Source organism: Hippoglossus hippoglossus, chromosome 3 (genome assembly GCF_009819705.1).
Source record: "Hippoglossus hippoglossus isolate fHipHip1 chromosome 3, fHipHip1.pri, whole genome shotgun sequence".
Lineage (NCBI taxonomy): Eukaryota > Metazoa > Chordata > Actinopteri > Pleuronectiformes > Pleuronectidae > Hippoglossus > Hippoglossus hippoglossus.
The window spans coordinates 20,542,282-20,563,794 of NC_047153.1; the positions used below are offsets into that span (position 1 = coordinate 20,542,282).

At 39.6% G+C, this 21,513-nt stretch overlaps 2 protein-coding genes and 2 long non-coding RNA genes across 9 annotated transcripts in view; 2 read left to right on the forward strand and 2 right to left on the reverse strand.

Moving 5' to 3' along the window:
• trpm7 (transient receptor potential cation channel, subfamily M, member 7) overlaps positions 1–7,965 on the forward strand; it is a 35,394-nt gene extending 27,429 nt beyond the window's left edge. For 2 of the 4 annotated variants that reach the window (XM_034579654.1, XM_034579627.1), the window contains exons 28-40: positions 665–761; positions 890–966; positions 1,100–1,137; positions 1,835–1,863; positions 2,382–2,441; positions 3,251–3,295; positions 3,475–3,540; positions 4,756–5,039; positions 5,228–5,310; positions 5,496–5,701; positions 6,437–6,488; positions 6,696–6,802; positions 6,984–7,965. In XM_034579654.1, coding sequence (XP_034435545.1) covers positions 665–761; positions 890–966; positions 1,100–1,137; positions 1,835–1,863; positions 2,382–2,441; positions 3,251–3,295; positions 3,475–3,540; positions 4,756–5,039; positions 5,228–5,310; positions 5,496–5,701; positions 6,437–6,488; positions 6,696–6,802; positions 6,984–7,096 — 1,257 coding nt within the window. In that variant the 3' untranslated portion in view covers positions 7,097–7,965. The remainder of the gene's footprint in view (positions 1–664; positions 762–889; positions 967–1,099; positions 1,138–1,834; positions 1,864–2,381; positions 2,442–3,250; positions 3,296–3,474; positions 3,541–4,755; positions 5,040–5,227; positions 5,311–5,495; positions 5,702–6,436; positions 6,489–6,695; positions 6,803–6,983) is intronic. The other 2 variants (XM_034579646.1, XM_034579637.1) reach the window with 2 other exon arrangements.
• On the reverse strand, positions 326–12,042 carry LOC117758284. The gene is made up of 3 exons (XR_004613259.1): positions 11,904–12,042; positions 11,655–11,752; positions 326–335 (listed from the first exon to the last, which is right to left on the reverse strand). It is a non-coding gene; the product is annotated as an uncharacterized LOC117758284 (long non-coding RNA).
• On the forward strand, positions 9,052–12,124 carry LOC117758277. Its single transcript, XR_004613256.1, has 4 exons — positions 9,052–9,204; positions 10,099–10,193; positions 11,128–11,204; positions 11,947–12,124. It is a non-coding gene; the product is annotated as an uncharacterized LOC117758277 (long non-coding RNA).
• A 4,348-nt stretch (positions 12,125–16,472) lies between these two features.
• On the reverse strand, positions 16,473–20,064 carry bcl2l10 (BCL2 like 10). 3 transcript variants are annotated; one of them, XM_034579788.1, is made up of 4 exons: positions 19,933–20,064; positions 18,500–18,970; positions 17,338–17,451; positions 16,473–17,039 (listed from the first exon to the last, which is right to left on the reverse strand). In XM_034579788.1, the coding sequence occupies exons 2-4, from the start codon at positions 18,965–18,967 to the stop codon at positions 17,028–17,030; spliced, it is 594 nt and encodes a 197-aa protein (XP_034435679.1). In that variant the 5' UTR covers positions 18,968–18,970; positions 19,933–20,064; the 3' UTR covers positions 16,473–17,027. The 3 variants fall into 3 exon arrangements, with proteins under 3 accessions (XP_034435679.1, XP_034435688.1, XP_034435697.1); XM_034579797.1 differs by lacking the exon at positions 19,933–20,064 and adding an exon at positions 19,778–19,899; XM_034579806.1 differs by having other exon boundaries at positions 16,473–17,451.
• Between the last annotated feature and the right edge of the window lie 1,449 nt (positions 20,065–21,513).

The window sequence follows — 21,513 nt, forward strand, 5'->3', positions numbered from 1 at the left end:
TGGTTTTCCTTTGTTGCAATATTAGACACATCTACATGGACACTAATATTCCGATGTTAACCTGATTAAGACACTAGTTTGAACTGAGTATTCTGACCTTTGTCGCATTATGTGCATGTGTATATGTCTTAATCACATTATAACATCCTATTTAAGGATATTATCGACATACAACAGATGCCCTGTGGTCAAGTGTAATTGAGTAGTAAGACGTAATGTTGACACTAGTCATGACAGACTATTCTCTGTACATATGAATGGAATATTCTATTGGCAAGTCATGTAAACATAATCAAAATAATGTCGGAATATTTCTGTATATCTAAATTTAGTCACTGTGACGTGCTGCTCTGATTGATTACTCAAGCTCCTCTCAGAATCAATCGAGACTTGATGGCGGTTTATGTCGCCTCACTCAATAGATGACATTTGAATAATTACTCTTTTTCCGAGGAGAAGCCTCCACTACAATGCTGCAGACAAATCATGAAGTTGTGTGTCGTGTTTGCCACATTCACAGTTTTGTCAGTTGTGACCATTCTTTATGATTCAGCCTGTTGAGATTAAACTTAATAAGATTCTCCATTAATCAGTGTTTGAGAAGAATTATAACCCTCTCACGCCCGTCCCTGTCTTTCTCTCTCTCTGTTTTTTACGGCTGTAGGCTCATCCTGAAAGTCTTGGTCACATCAGAGCTGTCAACTCTTATGCTGGTTTCACAGAGTTTGACAGAAAACCAGCTTTTCTCCATCCTGACTCCAGTAAGCTCACAAAGATCTCTTCTCTTGAGCAAAATCTTCTTAGAGACCACAGTCCTTGAATGTTAGTTATTGGTTGAGTGTCCACGATAATGTTTGATGGTTGTTGATCGTTGATCCTGTTCTTGTAGATCTGAAGAAGAGGGACAGAAGCAGAGTGTCGGCTGAAGACATCCTCATCCATGAGGACCCCAGGGCTGCAGTATTGGTGAGAATGTGTCTGTGTTTATTCTTACATGATAAAAAAGTTAGAAAAACAGAACATCTGTGTAGTTAAATCTTGTTAACTTGATTAATTCCAGTTTCTGGCATTCTTTAACAAGTTGTTATTTCTCCTCCAGGAAAAAGTTCAGGTCAAATCAGCCCAAGCCAGCAGCCTGTAAGTGTCCTCTTTCAAACACACACACTATCTTAGTGAGGACAATCATTCGCAAGATGCATTCTCTAGCCACTCACCCTAACCTTAACCATCACAACTAAATGCCTAACCTTAAAAACAAGTCTTAAAAAGAGAGTTCACAGAAAAATCACTCATTATCTACTCACCATTATGCCGTTGGAGAGGGGGTGAAGTGTTTGAGTCCACAAAACACCTCGTTTCGAGTCAATATGAATGTCGGGGCTTGCGGACACTTGGATGACACCACACAAGCAGAATGACGAAGTGGTCACTTTGGCTGAAACACTGTTTACCCCACCAAAGTTTTTGTGGACTGTCTGAGTTGTTCCCAGGAATCTTCCAAGTTGGAAACAATTTTTTTCTGATTATTCCGACATCACAAGAACCCACAATATGCTCAAAACAGTCCAAGCAAAGATATAAGTACACAAGCATACAGTCTACGGACAGAAAATCCACAACCTCTTGACTTTGCTTTACTTTACTTTGTAGAAACAAATGAAAGTCTAACCAGTTTGTGTCTGATTTAAATTGAGTTCAGCAGTTTTGTCGTGTAAAGGCACTACACAAGCTCCTGTGTATCTCTGTGATCTAGACAGTAACTGTGTACATGGAATCTTTTTGTGTTTAGTTTTAACTAATGCATTACTTTTCTCTTTCCCTGTCTTCCTCTCAGAAGAGCCCCGGGCGAGGATACTCCAAATGGTAAAATGTGTAGTTTCACTCGTCCTCCTTCATCTGCATGACATAGTTTGGGCCGGCTCGTTCTTTCTTGATCAGCTGGTCCAGCAACTCTTACATGAACAGTGTTACCAAAGTGAAACGTTGACCTTTCACCTTTCTTTGCGTCCCCATGTGTGTTTGTGTGTGATTTTAATCTGCACTGCAACAGATATCACCAAAAATCTTTAGGGAAATAATGTGTCCCTCCCGTAAATCCAATGTTTCCAGTATTTTTGTAAAGTCTTACTGAAGCCTTTTGTCTGCTTCCGATTTGGCTGCAGCAACATCCCTGTGTTACAGAAGGTGTCAGAAAAACAGAATTGAGAATCTGAAATATTACAGACGTTGCTTTCAATGATAATCTTGCGCTTGCAAGCTTCACAACTGTTTTGTGATTTGATGAAGTATTATTGCAAAGGGATTTTACATCAGCACAGTGTGACCTCTTCTGTGTGATGCTTAATGGATGGAAGCTTTACTGTGCTTCTCCGCTTCTGTAGTTCCAGCTGCAGTTTCTCTCTACACGCCACGCCACGCCCACCTGGGAGCCAGGAAGGACTGTAAGTTACAGATGCTGTTTTTCATGCAGTGAATAACTTCCCTCCTAAGCAGCAAGTCCATTAATTCATTAGTTGATCAGCAGGATTCCAATGTACATGTTGATAATCTATTAATTTTCATTTTCTATTGGAATCATGTTTGAAACTAAATCTGATTGTTCCAGCTTCTGAAGTGTAAAGATTAAAAACTATATACATTGTTTGGATAAAAAACTTGAAGGAGATTTATTTGATTAAAAGATAAAGATACCTAAATCAGTAATGAAAATAATAAATCATCAGTTGTTCCCTGCATACAACATTTTGCTCCTTCTCATGACAGAAAAAATGACGGAGTATGACGGCCACTAACACTGAAAAAATTGTATTCTTCAATATTGCTCTAAAACTAATAATAGACTTGTTAGCTGCTAGATACTAAATAATTTAAATCCATTATTTAATTTCATACTCTGTTCATCTCTGTTGACTTCTAAAAAAAAAACGAATCTAATATCTAAACCCTGATGGTGAGAACAATCCATCATCAGGTTTATTTATCTGTTGCAGTAAACCTGTCATAGAGTGACATCTGCTGGTGAATGCTGGAAAAACTGTTTTTGTTGAATGACTATGACTTACCACTGACCTCTTCATGAAATGACATGAATCCACCCCGGGGTCCTTGTTGCATGTCATGTCCTGCTCTCTCTCACTCTCCCCTCGCTTCCTACTGCCAGCTCATCACTAAAATATATTAGTTAGCTAATAAATAAGCTTGTAAAATGTTTTGTGCAAAGATTAACACTGTCACTTTGTTTTCTTTGTAGCTATTGGCTCACCTTTCAAGCCCATGGAAAGCTACCAGTACTCAGGTGAGACATGAATTCATAAACATGTATTTCACCGTAAAGGCTTTATTATAATGTTTAATTTTAAATAGAAATCGATAAGGTTATACAATTTCTTTTTAAATATTACTTCTGTTGTAAAGTTCCAGGTGAAACTGCTCACAGAGGTGTGTGTGTTTATATTTGCACTTTTCCTCCTGTAGCTGTTGAACGCAACAACTTGATGAGGCTGTCGCAGAGCATCCCTTTCACCCCTGTGCCCCCTAGAGGTGAGTCTGGGTCATGGTGCATTCCCACACATGTCAGATCATGTCAATAAACCACTGATGCCTCTGAAAGACAACAGCAGGCAGGTGGAGAATGAGCAAGTGTGCAATCTGATGAGAGGTGTTTTCGTCCTCCCACGCCTGCAGCTGTTTGCCACAGTCATGCTCAAGATGTTGATGAACAAGTGTAGGTGTGGCGTTGTGTTTTCGTTTCCGTCTCCGTCTCCTTGTTGAAGAGGAACTAGTTCAGTGGCAGTTTCTGTTTTTAAGTGCAAATGCCTGAGTCATGGCACCCATGCAGTTTACAGCCCTGTCATTACAGTGGTGTGGGGAGGTGTTTACTGCATATTTGCAAACAATGCACCACAGAAATGAGCAGCCACATGGCACCAGTTTATTATGATTATTATCTCAAATCTCCATTCAACCATATTTTAACGATGATCAAAATTGCAGTTTGGTTTTACTCCTGTTTTCTGGTTCTTTTGTAACTTTGATGTCCTGTTTTTTTTAAAACACATTTTAGAGCATACTTTTCTTTTACATTGTAAAATTGATTCTGATACTCTGATCTGATTTAAGTGTGTTTTTTGTGTGGCAGTATAGACAATTACCACAGACACGGTTTTCTGCTGTCTACATTATGCAGTGGTGGCCTGCCTCTCATTCACTATAGGGGCAGATGCACATTAGCCCTGTTTGACTTGTACCCTGCCAGAGTGTCCTCACTAACCTGCCTCAGACTGACGCAGTTGTCATTACCTGTGCAGCCTCCACATATAGCTTGTTTTGAGTGTGTTGGTCTTAAAATGAGGTGTGGTGCATTGTTGGCACATCTCTGTGCCAAGACAGGAGAGGCCCTGAAAAGGGATTTCCCAACTGATGGAAAAAACCTGATCTGATGTTAGTGCTGCAGCATTTCTGTGTTAAATTAAAGCCACTTCATCAAGATAGTTAGATGTGCCTTCATAGGAGAGTGCAAAGCTCACATTTACTCTACTGCTTATCCACGGATGGATCTGCTCTCACACTTTCATTTTGCGCACTTCTGTTTCCCTCACAGAGAGCATGCTTAATAATCATCAAATCAAATGTATATTAAAAGTAGTACCATAAATCCAACAGGTGGCTCATGTTGCTGTGTGTCTGCAGGTTGTGTCAGGAAACTATTCAACACTAACCTCTCACTCTCACTCTCTCTCTCTCTCTCTCTCTCAGGGGAGCCGGTGACCGTGTACCGACTTGAGGAGAGTTCTCCCAACACCATCAACAACAGCATGTCTTCCTGGGCCCAGCGGGGCCTCTGTGCCAAAATAGAGTTCCTCAGCAAGGAGGAGATGGGTGGAGGACTCCGGCGAGCCCTCAAGGTGCTCTGCACTTGGTCAGAGTACGACCTCCTGAAACCAGGACACCTGTATATAGTCAAGTCCTTCCTTCCCGAGGTGGTCCAGACCTGGCAGAGTATCTACAAAGAGGACACTGTGCTGCACCTTTGTCTCAGGGTAGGGAGTCACACAATGTAGTTTATCTCAGCAGATAGATTTAGTTAAATTTGATTTGCTGCATGTCTGTAGGTTTGGTTATGGAGAGTGGGGACGTGTCTCTCTCTGAACAGTTTTTTTTTACTCATCTTTTGTCATTTTAACTCCATATCAGTTACCAATAAGATTTAAACTTTGTTTCCCTGCAGGAAATTCAACAACAACGAGCTGCTCAGAAGCTGACGTTTGCCTTCAACCAGGTCAGGCCCAAGACGATTCCTTATTCACCGAGGTGAGCACGCACATCAGTTCTCATGATTTGTTTTCATTACTATCTTTCATGTTTTTATTTTCATTTGAATTAATCATTACTTGTTTTGCTCACAACAGGAGATTCCACACATCGTGAGGTGTTTATTTTTCAAAATGTCTGCTCTTGCTGCTGAATCCTGAAATCAGAGTTGTGTGTGTGTTCAGGTTTCTGGAGGTGTTTCTGCTCTACTGTCACTCTGCTGGACAGTGGTTTGCTATAGAAGAGTGCATCACAGGAGAGTTCAGGAAGTTCAACAACAACAACGGGGATGAGATTGTCCCCACCAACCTCCTGGAGGAGACCATGCTGGCCTTCAGCCACTGGACCTACGAGTACACCCGTGGAGAGCTGCTGGTGCTCGACCTGCAGGGTAAAACCTCTTGATGAGAGCGTGATGATTTTTTGTTGTTGTTGTTTGAAGATGAGAGAGTCGCACAGAGGTTGTGTTGCTTATTTAAATCATTGTGAGGTTCAAGTGATACTGAATTCTTCAGTCTACTGCACTCGGCATGCTGTGGCTATCTCTGTCCTCATGAGCGTTTTAGCTCTACATCAGTTTTAATCCCCGTCCAAACTAAAACACCTGAAAGCTTATATCATGTGACCACTCACTTACATATGTGTGCCGGTGGAAACAGGAAGTAGATTTGTAGTTAGTTGCTCTGTTAAAGAAAATACTAAGAACAAGAAACAACAATGGGGAAAAGTAAGATGACAGATTTATTTTGTTGAACCAATAGAGAGGTGGAACTTCTACTGATAGGGAGCGTAAACATTATTTTGCCTTCACCGCTGGTAGCAGAGTCATGACTGTTAAGAACCAGGAAGTAATGCGGTGGACTGCATCATTGCACCAACAGTGTTTCCAAACTTCTCTGTTTTAGGCGCTCATAAACATTTAGAGCGTGTGGTCTTAAACGTAGCATCAGTGACGCATTTTAAAACTAATGCGTAGTTGCGTTGTTGTAGCCTCAATGTGAATGTGACAAAATGTGTTTAAATGAGTGGCCTTTATTTACGCTCTTCCTCAGCAGAGACACATTGATGTAAATATTGTGTAATGTTTTGCTAATTTCGCTTGTGTGTCTGTTGTCCTCCTCTGCAGGTGTTGGGGAGATTCTGACAGATCCTTCGGTCATAAAGAGCGGAGAGAAGGGGTCAGTGTACCCTTGTATCATAATGTTGCGTGATCTGCGTGAAATGCTTTTGATTGTTGCCCATTGTTTGTCTTAATTTCTTTATTTGTCTTTGTAAGCACATTGTAACTGGGTTTTTAACGGAGCCATTTATTAGTATTAGTACATTTCTCACCCAGCTACCTGTTTCTAGTAGTTCTGCCCTAAATGACTTATTTGACTCTGCAGATCATATGATATGATATTTGGACCGGCCAACCTGGGGGATGATGCCATCAGGAACTTCCGCGCAAAACACCACTGCAACTCCTGCTGTCGCAAACTCAAACTTCCTGGTGAGCGCGTTTTTTCTGCTGCTGTGTGGTCACATTATATCTGCACAGCTGTGGTCAGATGCAGTTTGTTCTCAAATCTAGAAAACATCAGTGTTTGTAGCCTTATATAGTAAAAATATTCTTAAATAAAATGTATATTAAAAATCTGTAATGTAACTCTCCTTGTTGTCTCGTTGGTCAGATCTGAAGAGGAACGAGTACACACCAGACAAGGTGACGTTCCCACAAGAAGACCCCCCCAACCCGGGGGCCGGCGCCAAGGAGTCCCGCCAATCAATGAGGTTGATGCTGTGATGAGTTCAAAGTGAGAGAGAGGATGAGGACGATCATGCGGCCGCACTGTTCTGATTTTGACTTGAGTCGAAGCCAAGGAGGAGAAACGTGCATCCAATCAACTGGAAGAACCACACCTGGGTTTCCATGAAAACCAGTGCATGCAGACTGTGTCATGTTTTTGTTATTCCCACCGAAATGCTGTGTCACACACAATTCAAGCATTGAAACCTTTGTTTTGTAGCACATACACGCAGGGGAATATTGTGTACACATTTACACATATAAATATATATATATATAATATAAAAACTGGATATATCGACAGGTACAATATCATTGCAGAAGATTTATTATTTATTATGTTTGAGAAGTTGCTGTGTTTTAAAGAAAAGGAGAAAAAATGAAATGAACAAATCAAGTGCATCGCGCTTCTGTTACAGCAGCTTCAGAGAGGACGGCCTGCTGACACTCAGTCACTGCAGCACTGCAGTTAGTTTGCCATCAGATCATTTTTATAATGTATAAAGACTTGTATCACAGATTTTTGTCTCTTACTTAATGAAAATATACATGAATTTGAGAATCTTGTAAAATATGGGCAGATTGCAATGCAACTTTTACAGAACATTGTATGTAATTTTATTGTATTGAAAGTGTGTCCACCAAAATATTACTGATAGTTTTTATTGTTACAAAGGTACTATTGCTATATCTTTGTCATCAACTATTGTATGAGCAATCTAGTGTATCTTATAGATACTGTTATCTGGCATGAGCTGAACAGATTCAAATATTTTATTCAGGGGAACTGTCAAACGTAAGGGTATTACTGTATACATTTTGTACTGGATATCATTTTAAACAAATAAAATGTAATAAAAAAAAAATAAGCTGTAGCAATCATTCCTGTCTTAAACTAATTGTGTAACAATATGTGACTTAAAAACAGAAAGTCCTAAACATTTGCTGCTTCTGAAATGTGAGGAAGGATTTCGATCATGTGCGTCCTGAAGGAGACAATGGGTCTGGTGTTTGATCAGCGCTCTCGCATTCCTCTGTTCATGTGCCTCTAACCAAACTGCTCACCTGTGTAATAATGTGACTCACTCACTCCGACTGTAAAGTCAGCTGCAGTGGAAGGCGGATCCCCTCACATCGTTGTTGTTGTGGAAGTTTTCTGGAAGCTGGTGAAAGGAGAACTCAGGCAGCAGCTGGTGTCTTATGCAGAAAGTTTTAATGTGGACTTGATGCATCAAGGAGACCAGAAGGTGGAACAATATACAAACGCTGACAGAGTAACATGAGCAATTGTCACCCCCAAGTCTGAAGATGTCTCCCACAGCATCCCAGTGTATATCTCTCTCTACTTGCATCACCCATTCTAACAGCACATCCATGAAGGGCTAGAATTATGTTACATGTAGGTGTTTGCATCCTATTGGATAGTTAAATCCAATTTGCATAAAGTTTGCAAATTGGATAGTTAAATCCAATTTGCATAAAGTTTGCATCACCTTGTGTTCTTACGTTAGAGTTAGAGTTGGTGTCTTTCTGTCTGGGGCATCCGAGTTAGATATGAAAGTGCCTAAGTGTAGACACTACAATGTGCTGTTGGTCGGCCCTCATCTATAACCTGACCTTTGGTTCTGCTTAGAGAGAGAATTGTGTATCTGTGGAATTAGACAGGCACTATTCTCCTGTACGGATATAATATACAATATACATTATATATAGTGGCATATACCGTAATGTGGGAGGATGGTCCAAAAATCCTCAACAATAACAACTCTTCTGAAGTATGGAATAGTCTGTGTCATTTTCCTTTAATATGAACACTGGCTTGATTTTTGCATCATCCTGTCTTAGGCTTAAATCAAATACAACACAGAGAAACGGGGTGTAACTGTGCTAACACGGAAACAGCAGTGTGGAGATAGTGAGTTCACATTGGTTCACGCTGCAGGAACCAGACAGACTGGTTTCCCTGTGCACTGGGTGTGGTGTATAAAATAGGGAAGCACAACCTTGACAGTGCTTGTTTTGCAGCTCAGCCTCAGAATGAACATTTGCGGCGCTTCTGCACAGAAAAAAAGCCAAGCCATGAACCAGGTCCAAATTGAATACTGGTAAGTTTTTTGATTTCATCCATTCTAGTTTGCTGATTGTCAGTTAGACTGCAATGAATTTCATTCTGAGACAAATGGGCCTAAATTAACCAGTGGTTTTGAAATCAAATTATTTTCGTGATTATGTTACAGAGGTTACCACTGACATCAAAGTGCTTATTTACACCATATTCATCTATACAAGAAATAATCACCCCACTATAGAAACTTTCATTGTTTAAGAATTTCATCCACGATCTCTGCACCAAGGTTCAAAGGATTCCAGATATTGAGTTCCGTGAGCCGTATGGTGGGATTATTGAGGTGTTTTTCCCTCCTGTTGTTTTTTTAAAACAAATGGACAAAATAGAAACTGTAAGCATCACAACAAATGAAATATGACGTAAATAAAATATTCAATCATAAATCAATGATATTAAGTGTAATAATAATGTAATTGGAAAAAAATACAAGAACGATAAAGAGATAAGCAATGAACCAAATAAATTTCTCTAAAAAAATAAAGTTTATCACAGCCATATGGGTGCATTGTTTTGCTGTTTGTGCATTAACTAGACTGGGAAAGTTTCAAAAGATGAGCAAGAAAACTTGGCTCCATAATTGTGGAATTTCCTGATAAAAAATATCTTGCTTCAATTATAAAGGAGACGTCGTTTATGTGGCGAAATCATCCTCAACACTGTGTATTCACATTCATAAAACAGCTGTTTAATGGTTTCTACGTCAGTCTTACAGAATTCACATTTGTTATTAATATCCAATCATCTTGACATTCATGTTTGATGAGATAAATATTATGCACGGTTTTGTTGCGTGCGTCTTTATTTTTTGGGGGGAATAGCATATTTATATGAGAGAAGCCATGTTAACATTTCCTTTGTGTTTGTGTCTCAGTGGCGGATGAGGTTACTCTTCCCGCTACAGGGACCTGGAAGGAGCCCTCCGGCAGGTCCCTGATCTGTCAGTGACGGGATTCAAGGGAAGACAAAGTGAGCTGCTCTTTGTTTGCTCTGGAGGCCCAGTTCAGCCAAGAGAGGGGGGGAACTGTTACTTTACTTTTCTCAAATTAGGAGACAGGAATTATTTAAAATTGTTATGCATAGTTGTGCATCCATACTGTAAACCAACACCACTACCTTTTGACTACATGGCCTATTTCAACATTTCGACTCACCATAAGTTATTTTATTTGTATTATTATTACTTTTAATCCTTGTTTGTGGCAGAAATGATCTTCCACAGTCAGACACTATCAGTTCCTGTGTAAAGTCTCAGTCGGTTTATTTCCTCTAATAGTGCAGGATGTTCAGATGCAGAGTGGTGTGACTCAGTCAATATAAACAAAGAGTCACATTGTGTAGTTTTCACTCCTCACATATCAGAGTCAAAACATTCTACATGTTTTATCAGACAATAAATACACAAAAAATGTTCATGGGCGTTTGGAACTGTCTTGTTTTGTTTGATCACAAACTCTATCACATGTTGTGGGCTGCAGACTCTATCCACAAGAGGGGGCTGTTCAGCTGTTTTACACTCAAACACACACACACACACACACACTCAAACACACACTCAAACACACACACACACACACACACACACAAATTGCACATTATTGTGTGATATTAACATTAAATGTGAATCAACAGCTCGAATAGCTAAACTGTAGCAAAATTTTACTCTGAACATTTCAAACGCTTGGATGAAGACTTTCAAACTTTAATAAAGAATATTTAAATATTCATACACAACCTATTTTCCTCATGATGTTTCCATGTGGAGTTTCTTTACTTTTGAGCATTATCACTGATTATCACTGACTAAACCTGTGTTACTTGTACAAAAACAATTGCACACCCCATGTTACTGCTTCATATTGAACTGATGTTGATGTATCTTCTTATCCCCCCCCCCCCACAGACAGTTTTGAGGTGTCACTGAACGGGCAGACGATCTACTCCAAGCTGCAAACACACTCATTTCCTGATCGTGACCAGGTCAGTGAGTTGGATATCTACTTTTTTATGAGGGACATATTATTTGCAACACAGCATAAAAATAACAATAATCTTATTTTTACCGGACTGATGGTAAATTGTTGAACATTTGCATCTCGTGTAACAATGAGATTCAAAGACCCTGAAGACATAGGACAAAACATTCCATGAGACATATCACAACTGACTGTTCTTCACAACGATGCATCAAGAAGTTAAAACGCGACCACTCATCTATCCAATCATTACTCAATTGTAAAATTCATTAATGTATTATTTTAATTCATTATCAAAATAAGATAAATTAAAATGAAACAATTATTGATTGTTTGATGTTGTTTTTATAAACACCTCTTTAATATGAACATGATGGGATGGATATTTCAGCCCTAAATGTTTTTTTTTTATAATTCCTCCTTCTGCTCTTTAAAATATAAGTTTATGAAATACTAATATTTAAATATTAACAAATTAAATTGAGTGCTTTATTACTATTTCTGTGACACTCTTCCATACATTTTACTTCATGGGACATGAATGAGAAAAGACTACAGCTTCACTAGCAGCTCAGTCAAAAGGATCATTATAAACATGTAAATCTGTACAAAGGTTTTGTGTCAAACTGTCTTGCAGTTTTGCTTTGTTTGTTTTTTAGACATTTCCCCCTGGCTTACAATAAAGCCACTTACAGAAAACAACAGTATATAGAATTATTGAATTGATATTTGTGTTTTGTGACCAGGTGGTAGCGATGGTGAAGAAGATTATCCACGAAAAGAAGAAGTAAAGCCTCAGAGAAACAACTGCTCTGAAGAGATCTGTATTCACACTGCAAGAGAACGACATGGTTTGTCTTCTGTGGTTCAGAGCTCAGTCTCATCACGTCTGCTTAACAGAAGACCAAAATTCATTCAAACATCTTTCAGCTTAACTGTGGACCATGATCAACCGAGAAGATGAGCCCATATGTTCTCTTCATGGTGAATACAGACAAAGACCAGGAGATGATGGGAGCCACACTGAGGAGCCGGGCACTGACTTCTGTTTATGATTGTATACACTGAAAAACATGTGGTGTGTACATGATGCAGGGCTAGAAGCTTTTCAGTCGACAGGAGCCTGAGGATGTGCTCTCATCGTGTCTGTCTCTGCTCACACATAACATTTCTTTAGCTGTCTCAATCAAACACACTTATTCCATCGTCCGTTTTGTTCTGTTCATATAAATCTAAAGGTCTCACGAGCTGAGGATTCGATTAAAAGAATAGTTTGACATTTTTAGAAAAATACTATTTTGCCTTCTCGTCGCAAGATGAGAAGATTGATACCAATGTCATTTCTTGAATATAAAGCCAGTGTTAACATCCAGTTATCTAAAGCTCACAAACATGTTATATCTTATTTTTGAAAATGACAATTTGCCGTTTCAGTGGGGGCATTTGTTGACTACCACTTGATACCAAAAGTCTCTAGTGCTGGCCCAGGCTAAAATAAGCCTCCTGTACAATGGCTCATAGTTTTAGAGTTTGCTTTTTGTATGGATTAAACAAACAGACAACATGTTATTTAGCTTGTACAAAGTCAGGGTAGCTTTTTCCCTTTGTTTCCAGTCTTTATGCTAAGCTAAGCTAAACAGTCTCTGGCTCTAGCATTGTATTTATTTCACGTGGCAGCGGTATCTTCTCATCTTGCTAACTCTTGGCAAGAAAGAAAAGAGTATTCAAGAACATTTTTCAAAAACTTTAATTTGTGTTATGTTGCAAACAGGAAATGCACTTCAAATTTCAGATTCTTTAAATATTTGGCATTTCCATAACACCTTGAATCACTTAGACCGATCATCTGTGGACGTCTTTATTCCTTAGGAAGTTTTCACCTTTTTTGTTTTCCTTTGATGAGACAGCTACTGCAAATGTTCTGCCTTCTTTGTCACTGATGAAAATTCATTCAATGACAAATGATGAATACAACAAATATACTTGCAATATCAAACACAGGGATGCTGGAAGTCAGGCGGAGGTGGAGCTGTTGAGAGAAAGTCTAGGCTCGACAATGCTGTCATATAAAACTGAAATATTTGACACCACTTTTAGAACATTTCACTTCACAAAAAGCAGCAAACTTCATCTGGGCAATAGATGGGCGGCACCAACAATGCACCACATATTCTAAAATGAAATATATTAATTAAAATAATCAAAATTTTAAAAAAGGATAGGTATTTTACTATTTCGCTTTCAAAATGTTACTTTAGTTAAAAAAAATGTTTCCTTAGTTAACTTTATTTTGTTGTTGCCAGTGATGGTGCTGCAGTCCCCTCAACAACCCTACTTCCAGCACCCTTGAAACATATCACATATCAAACAGTTTCTAAACAATAAATCATCACTTTCAACAACAATTCATTCCATTTTCCACAAATGCAATAAAAGATTATGGATTAATTTCTGATCTGCTCATTTTTGTACACAGCTTAGATAGCAGTGCTGCAGTGTCCTTAGTATAATATTTCACTGTGTGGTGAAAGGAGCTGACAGTGGTGGCCTTGTGTCTGACGGACCGATACCATCATTCCCCTCAGCAGAGATCATCCAGACAGACTTCCTGAACTCTCTCCTCTCAAAAGTCCCTTTGTTTCCACACATTTATTCAATAATATCTGAAAACTACAAAGTTTCCAGTATGACAGGATGTCTGATGTACTTTTAAGAAATTAACATTTTGTTTCGTCGTCATAGGTTTTTCTTTTCTTTTAATCTGCAAAGTAACTGGGCAAAAAAAAAAAAAAAAAAACATTTAGAACAAATAAAGAAGAAATGGTAAATTCCAGAAAAAAAAGAAAATGTTACCCAAAAACATTAGGGTAAATACTGGAGACGAAAACAACCAAAAAATTCAGAAATGTACACAAGAATACAGAACATTTGAAAAATACTAAATAAAAACCAAAATATATATTGGAAAAAAACCCCAAAAAACTAAGACATTACCACAAAAAACAAGGAAGAATTCTTTGAAAATGTCCACCAGATTACCAGAAGAATCTGTGAAAAGTATTACAAAAAGATACTGCAAATAAATTGGAGAAAATACAAAAAGAAAACCACCATAAATTCTGAAAAATACCAAAACACATGCAGAACGATCCAAAAATCCACAAAGAATCTTAAGAATTTCCCCAAAATGACTAAAAGAATTGTTGACAATTCACATGAGGTTACTGGGAAATTACTGAAATATCCCCTCCCTGAAGAATCACAAAATCTTCCCAAAACTTTTTAAATTAATTCTTCAAAACATTGCAAAGAATCATCTAAAATAAAAATCGGGTAGATAGGGAATAATAAGAAAACAAAAAATACCAAGATATTAGCAGATAACTACCTGAAAAATATCAAGTCAATTATTTGAAAGGGATATCTAAAATATTACCGAAAAAGAAATGCGACCAAAATACTGCAAAAAACAGATTCAGCTACAAAGATTCAGCTACGCAGATCCCTGAGCAGCAGCAGCATGCTCTGCATATCTTTATGTTAAAGGATAGAGCTGATGGTATTGTGCAGTTTTGTATCTGTCAACATCTCCCATGAAAAGACCAAAACCAACTTGTCACTCAGTAGAGCACATAGGCGACATCTGCCAAGGCCCAACAATCCTGCATGATTGTTTTGTTCGTAGAAACATAAAAGTAAAAAGGGAAGTGGTCCGATAACCTGATATAGAAGTGTTTATTCATAATAAAACATATTTAAAGAAAGTGACAAATATCCTGGAGCCACCTCCCAGAATTCAATGGGTTATTTCTAATGCCAGGCCCCCATGCCTCCACTGAAAATCAGTTAATGTGTAATCCTGCTGACAAACAAACCAACAATGAGAAACCACTTCCTTCAAGAAGAGCTTCATTTGAGGAAATGGGTAAATGATATAGTTGTTGATTTTTCACATTACCCTATAAGCAAATAGTGTGTTTGTTGGCATCTACTGTATTTCAACGTGTGGCTCAGAACACGTTTGGTGATCTAGTTAATATTCATGGCAACAGAAGAAGTGAGCATGAGATTGAGTCAAGATAAACCACAAAGCTGTTTATCATATTGTTCCTCATAATAAAGGTTAATGGGGTTATGTGGCACAGAGAATTAAGGTTTATCAGGCTTTGTATACAGACAATACTTAATGTAAGGTCAGTTCATTGTTGGCTTCGAACCTTTCAAGGGACAATCAAATGAAAAGCTCTAAACTGGGTCTCTAAGCACTCAGTGTTGAGTTTTACAGCAGTCACATGAGCCACCATCCATCCATGTAATCTCGGCACCACATAATCCATGAGATAAACAGATAATGATAATAACAGATTTGTCTGCTGTTTGTGATGCTCTGTTCAGGTTCCAGTGGTGGAGTAAAAACACAATCAACAGGAAACACACAGAGCCACATCAGAAGCTGTCATGGTTCTCTTGTTTCACAAACAGCTCCAACCACATCAGATGTTGTGACAGTGATGAAGGAATAATAGACTGGGGAGAACGTGTGAAGGGTGTTTTTGTGGGTTGGTACTGTGAGAAAATGATCCGTTTTACATTCAAAGAAAATGTTACATCAAAATGTTGATTAATTTATAATTTAATCAATTCCCCATATCAAATAATTATCTTTAGGCATATTTTAAAAACCTGCAAGAAATCGTTCTGCAGCTTCTTCTTCATGTGTCTGTGTAAACGATTGGGTGTCATGTGAGAGATAGTGATAGAAGTTAAGTGTGTGTGCTTATATGTTGTGTAAACAGATGGTAGAGCAAAGGAAGCCAATGTAATTTAAAAGCATACATGTATTTTTATTTAAATATGCACTTTGAATTTACTTACTAACTCACTAATTGAACTTGATTCAATTAAGCCATATCAAACTTAAATTAATATTTAAACTGTCTTAATTTATTAAATAAAATAATTGGGTGTAAATGAAATATTAAATAAATAATGTAATTGTGTTTACAAATGAGTTTTCTAAGCACATTTCTGTTTGAGTAGAGGTGTCATTTCAGCGCTGCTACCTGCATCAGCAGCTCCAGAGAATATGGCCCCTGTTGTGTAACTGGAGCACTGTGATAGTCAGACACCAGAGCATATTTTATTTATGACAATATGTCTGCGTGTGAGCGGAGGAATAATTCATCTCCTCTCCACTCTCCTGACCTGCTGTGAAGACATTTAAGTGGTGATGGTAATATCATGGTGCTGCACTGAAACAAGACTCACCAACTGCAAGATTTATATTTTTATTACAAAGACAGTGACAAATAAATAGAACAAAACAATGTAAAAATATAATGTTTAAGAGATCTGGGGGAGGAAATGCCATAGAAACGGTTTGTTCTAATAGCAATATGTTTGAAGTCAGATTGGTCCCTGGTTTGGTAGATTGATATGAGAAACAGTTCACAACATATCATAGCACCGTGGTGTGGTCGTCAGCACTGCAATCAGCTCTACTGGCGAATAATTCAGACATTTCACATGAATGTAGGACAGACTTTAACGATGAAACAACTGAATTAGCTGTGGATCGGTTACAAAAGGGCCACTGCTTGACAGTTTCATTTCATATAAATATAATATATTAATTTATACATTGTACACTAGAATGGTTCTATACCACATACACAACTCAGGTAAACAAGTGAATCAAAGGCAGCTGACAATTTTCAAAATCAAAACCTCTGGGAAAGTTGAAATGAAACTATTTTTCTTTTAGCTGCTTTCACAGTTGAAAATACAAGCCTTGAGAGCAAGATGGTTCTGTGTAGAAATCTGTGCTTTAGAAATGAACCTGTCGAAAATATGAGAACTGATGTCACTCACTCCAAAATTCATGAAGGCATTAAAGATCTTTTGTTTTTTACAATCTTAAGGAGCAAGTGACGAAATGTCAGTATTAACGTGTGTGTAAGGGGGGGGGGGCGAGTATGTGCAAACATTCAGTTGGTGACTTGCGATCAAAACCCTGAATTTACTACAGATTGAGCCCTGCATTGACGTTGAAATTCAAATATCTACTTAATTGTGCCAAATGAAATGAAAACACGGACGAGGACACATTAAGGATGTAGAAGTCTGAACTAGCGCACCAGGAGCAAGGTGAGTCCAGCGAGGCCCAAGCTGGCAGCCGCAAACAGGGCCGTCTTCAGCGACAGGTCCGGGCCCACCTCTCTGGAACTGACGGAGAACTTACTGAACCCACCCTGCAGGAGGAAATAACACATTATATTGAGAGCATGATACTTTGTTTACTAAAAGGAGAAAATATTTATTGTATTTTCTGTTTTCCTCAAAATACTGTTTATTTTTTTTAGAGAATAAAAGCAAGCATCAGCTGCCAACGTGTCAACAGAGGTTTTGCTGACAGCTGCAGGCACTTATCCAATATATTCATGTTTTCAGACTGAAACCACACGTTTGTCCTGTGAGTGCACCTGCTCTCAGCTTGTTTTTCTGCTCAGACAATGATAACTTTCAATATGGCCACTGCAAATTTCAACACACTGAAGCTTTGACTGGCACTACAAAGTCCAGCTGGCTGAGCTGGTTACGCGTCTGTTGAAACCAGCTGCCAGCTGGAGAAAGGAGGGACGTGTGTGTGTGTGTGTGTGTGTGTGTGTGTGTGTGTGTGTGTGTGTGTGTGTGTGTGTGTGTGTGTGTGTGTGTGAGAGCGGGACAGGGCGAGCCCATTCACAAAAGCAGACACTCAATGGTGGAGTGTTCATTTTGGCCTCTGAGCCCAACTAGCCCTTTACTTTATTCCAGTAAATAAGTCAGACTGATCTCTAGTGCCTGAACAGGCCTACAGTCCAACACTGCCTGAGAACACTGCTTCAGTCCAACAGAAATCTGGTAATCTGAAGCCCAGCATTGGATGATTGTGGCTCTGAATTTACACAGTGGAGGTCTGTCTCATTGTGGCACACATTCCTGAGGGTCAGGTCTAAAGCTCCTCTTCAGCTCGGATAGTCACTGAAGCCTCCTAGACTCACACACACACACACAAACTCAAGCAGGAAGCAAACAAGATTGTATCACACTAGGTGGTTTCTAATGCCAGCTTGTACTTTAAAACCATCACTGTCAACAGTTGCTGGGATTTTCCCTTGTACGCTATTCTATTATAAATGTGACTTATTGCCTGAAACTGCATTTAAAATGCCGTGCTAATCTACAGAGTTTGTGATGACTCAATCCGCCCTGCACTGTCACCTGACGATGTGTTATTGGGACAAACATGTTGTGACATACCCATCCATCATTCTCCAGCAGCCAGTCCTTCTTCTCCTCTCCCAGGTAATCAGCTATGGTCTCTGCCAGTCCCCTGCAGATCCCGGGCCACTGTCCCAGTTCCTGTCTCAACCCCTGTCCGGGGTCCAGCCCCGGCTTAGCGGCCTTCTGCTCCAGCAGCTGTCTGGCCAGCACCCCTGTAAAGGTGAAAAGGGAAACAACCCTCCCCCAGTTCAAGTGTCCGTCTCCCACCATCTCCTCCATCACCTTCCTGAGGCTGGAGCAGGGGTCCGGCCCGCACTGCCTCAGGAAGGCCTGAGCGTGGGAGTGGAAGCGAGCCTCGTGCTGCCTCTCCATGTCCTGGCCCAGGCGTCTCATGGCAGCGGCTGACTCGCTGGGAGGTGGAGGGGCTGGTTGTGGGCCTGTGCAGCAAAGGGACAGGTAGTCCTCTGCCAGAGCCAGGGTCTCTTTCCACAGCCCACATGACATTTTCTACCAATGGGGGGGAAAAAAGAGACATTTAAATTCATTATTAAAATAGCAGACTTTATAATAAAAAGGCCATGAGGAGCAGTGCATGTGGTTTATTTGGGGCAACAACAAACAAACAATGCGTTTGATCTATAAGACAACTGGGACAAATCCTAATGTGCACTCCAGGGTGCCCTCTTTTCTCTTTCCTCATTTCTTACAATACAAATGAATTCAAATCAGCATGATTCCAACACGGAGCCTTGAATTAACTCGTATTACCTTGAAAAGTCCAACTTAGTGTCTGTCTATTGTCTCCGTTTGGAACCACTCAGCACATCCTGTGGTTATCTACACGGGCTCTGTCCCAGTTAGCATTAGCATCCCTTACAAATGCATTATGTTACAGGCTTCAATTACAGTGTTTTGTCCAGTAACACACAACTATTTCCTTAAAGCGGGTTGTAGAGACTTGTTTCTGTATCGACGGCTCGTGCTCCATGTTTCCAGCTGGTGTTCAGCTCAACAGCCGGACGAGGAGTCTTCATTCGGATGATTTAACTTAGGAGAGCTAATAGCATCGCTAGCCCGAGGAACCACAGAGACGTCGCTTGTCTGAACATTAGCTAAACGATGCTAAAGGCTAAACACAGCCTCGTTAGCTGAACGACGCGACGAGCGGACATGGAGGCCTCGGTAGTTTGAATTCAGTCCCAGTGCGAGGGGCTGAACTTGTGGGTGAGGGACCGGCTTCTCCTCCTCCGCTGCCCGGGCGGAGGGCGGCGATCTGTCACCAGAGTAATGGAGGACACAAAGGACCACATTCACACAGGCTGCGGGGAAACGGCTCCGCCACCACAGCCTGGTCTCCGCCTTCGAGCTCCTCCACACACCGCGGCACTAACACCTCCGTTGTGGGTTTACACACGTTTACAGATAGATCCCACAGCTATTGTGACAAGTAAAGGAAAGAAAGAGCTCACCCTCCCAGCGATATCAGACTGCTCTCTGCACAGACGGCGGAAGGAGAACCTCGGATCCCTCTCAGCTTCCCCTCGGCGGCCGGTTATAGTGAGACTCCGCCCCCGCGGAAACACGCACAAGTCCCGTTATTCACGGAAGAGAAAACAAAGACGAATCAGATTCAAACGTAGAAATTCCCAGAGAGAGTTGCCTAATGACATCATCAAAATGATGAGATTGTCAATTGAAATCATCACGAGATATGAGATCAAAATCATGAGATATAAGATATAAGGTTTAAAAATGAGATATTGGGTTGCAATCATGAGAGTAAATCACAATAATGAGATTAAAAGCCTAAATCATGAGATTTTAAATCAAAATTCAGATACAAGATCATAATCATGGGGTATAAGATCATAATCATGAGGTATAAGGTCACAATCATGACTTCAGAAGTCACAATCATGACATAGTAAGTCAAAATAGTAACAACGATTTTGGAGAATTTCTCTGACGAAACAAGCAAAATCTACTCTTTATTTTACGATGCCGTGCCACTCTAAATGGTCACCTCAAGAAAATAATCTAATCATTGAAAAATAAATCACCCGTTGAGCTGAAGCGCAGGGATAGAATAATTTACACAAGAGATGGAGTCAAATTTATTATCGACCCTAGAAATATAAATCTTATAGTTTTTGGAAGTTTCGTTTGACAAAGCTTAAAGGAGATCTGTGGGTTTAAAATGGTGTTAAATGTATCTGATAGTTGATTTATATTCAAATGTAATGAAACACGCTCACACATCACAAGTGTCTGTGTCCAGGTAAATTTGTGTTTTTAATCTTCATGGGAAAAACTCAGACTAAATATAGTTACTATGATATAATACTATGAGCGCTGGAGTGGTTTCACAATTTGGTTTCAGTCATCACCAAACTGTCTCAATGCGCTCGCTCTCTGTGTGGGCCTCAGACTGCACACATGGGGAAGTGAAAATATAATGATGATCTAGTTTCATGATGTATCAGGTGATATTTACGGAAATATACCTTCTGCCTGTTCATGATTCTTTCCCCGCTCTCTGTCGGTAAAAGGATAAGGGACAGAACCATTTCCAGTAAACCTTTGTGTTGAAAGTGAAAAAAAACCAAAAAAAGCTAAAGTCTACAAATGGCCCGATGCTTAATTTTTGTTCTGAGTTGCGAGAAAACAGATTCGGTCATCTCAAGCAGAAAATTCCCTTGGTTTTAGAGAAACTCAGAAGATTAAGTTTAAAATGCTGCCATGTAATTCAAGTGTTTATCAGAACTCAAACACTGAGGGGGTTTTGTGCAATGATGATGATGATGATGTGTACAAACACAGCTGAACCTTGACCACTGTTTGAGAAAAACAAAGACGTGTAAGACCTTCTGATCAATAATACTTTAAACGCACAAACATAAGCAAGACAAATGACAAATGATGAGGACATGGTTATTTAAGATGAAACCTACTTTTAGGACCACAGCAGTGTTTTTTGAAAGCTTGAGCTGCTTAATAAAAAATTGTGTAAACTTTACAGGGCGGTATGGTGGTGCAGTGGTTAGTACTGT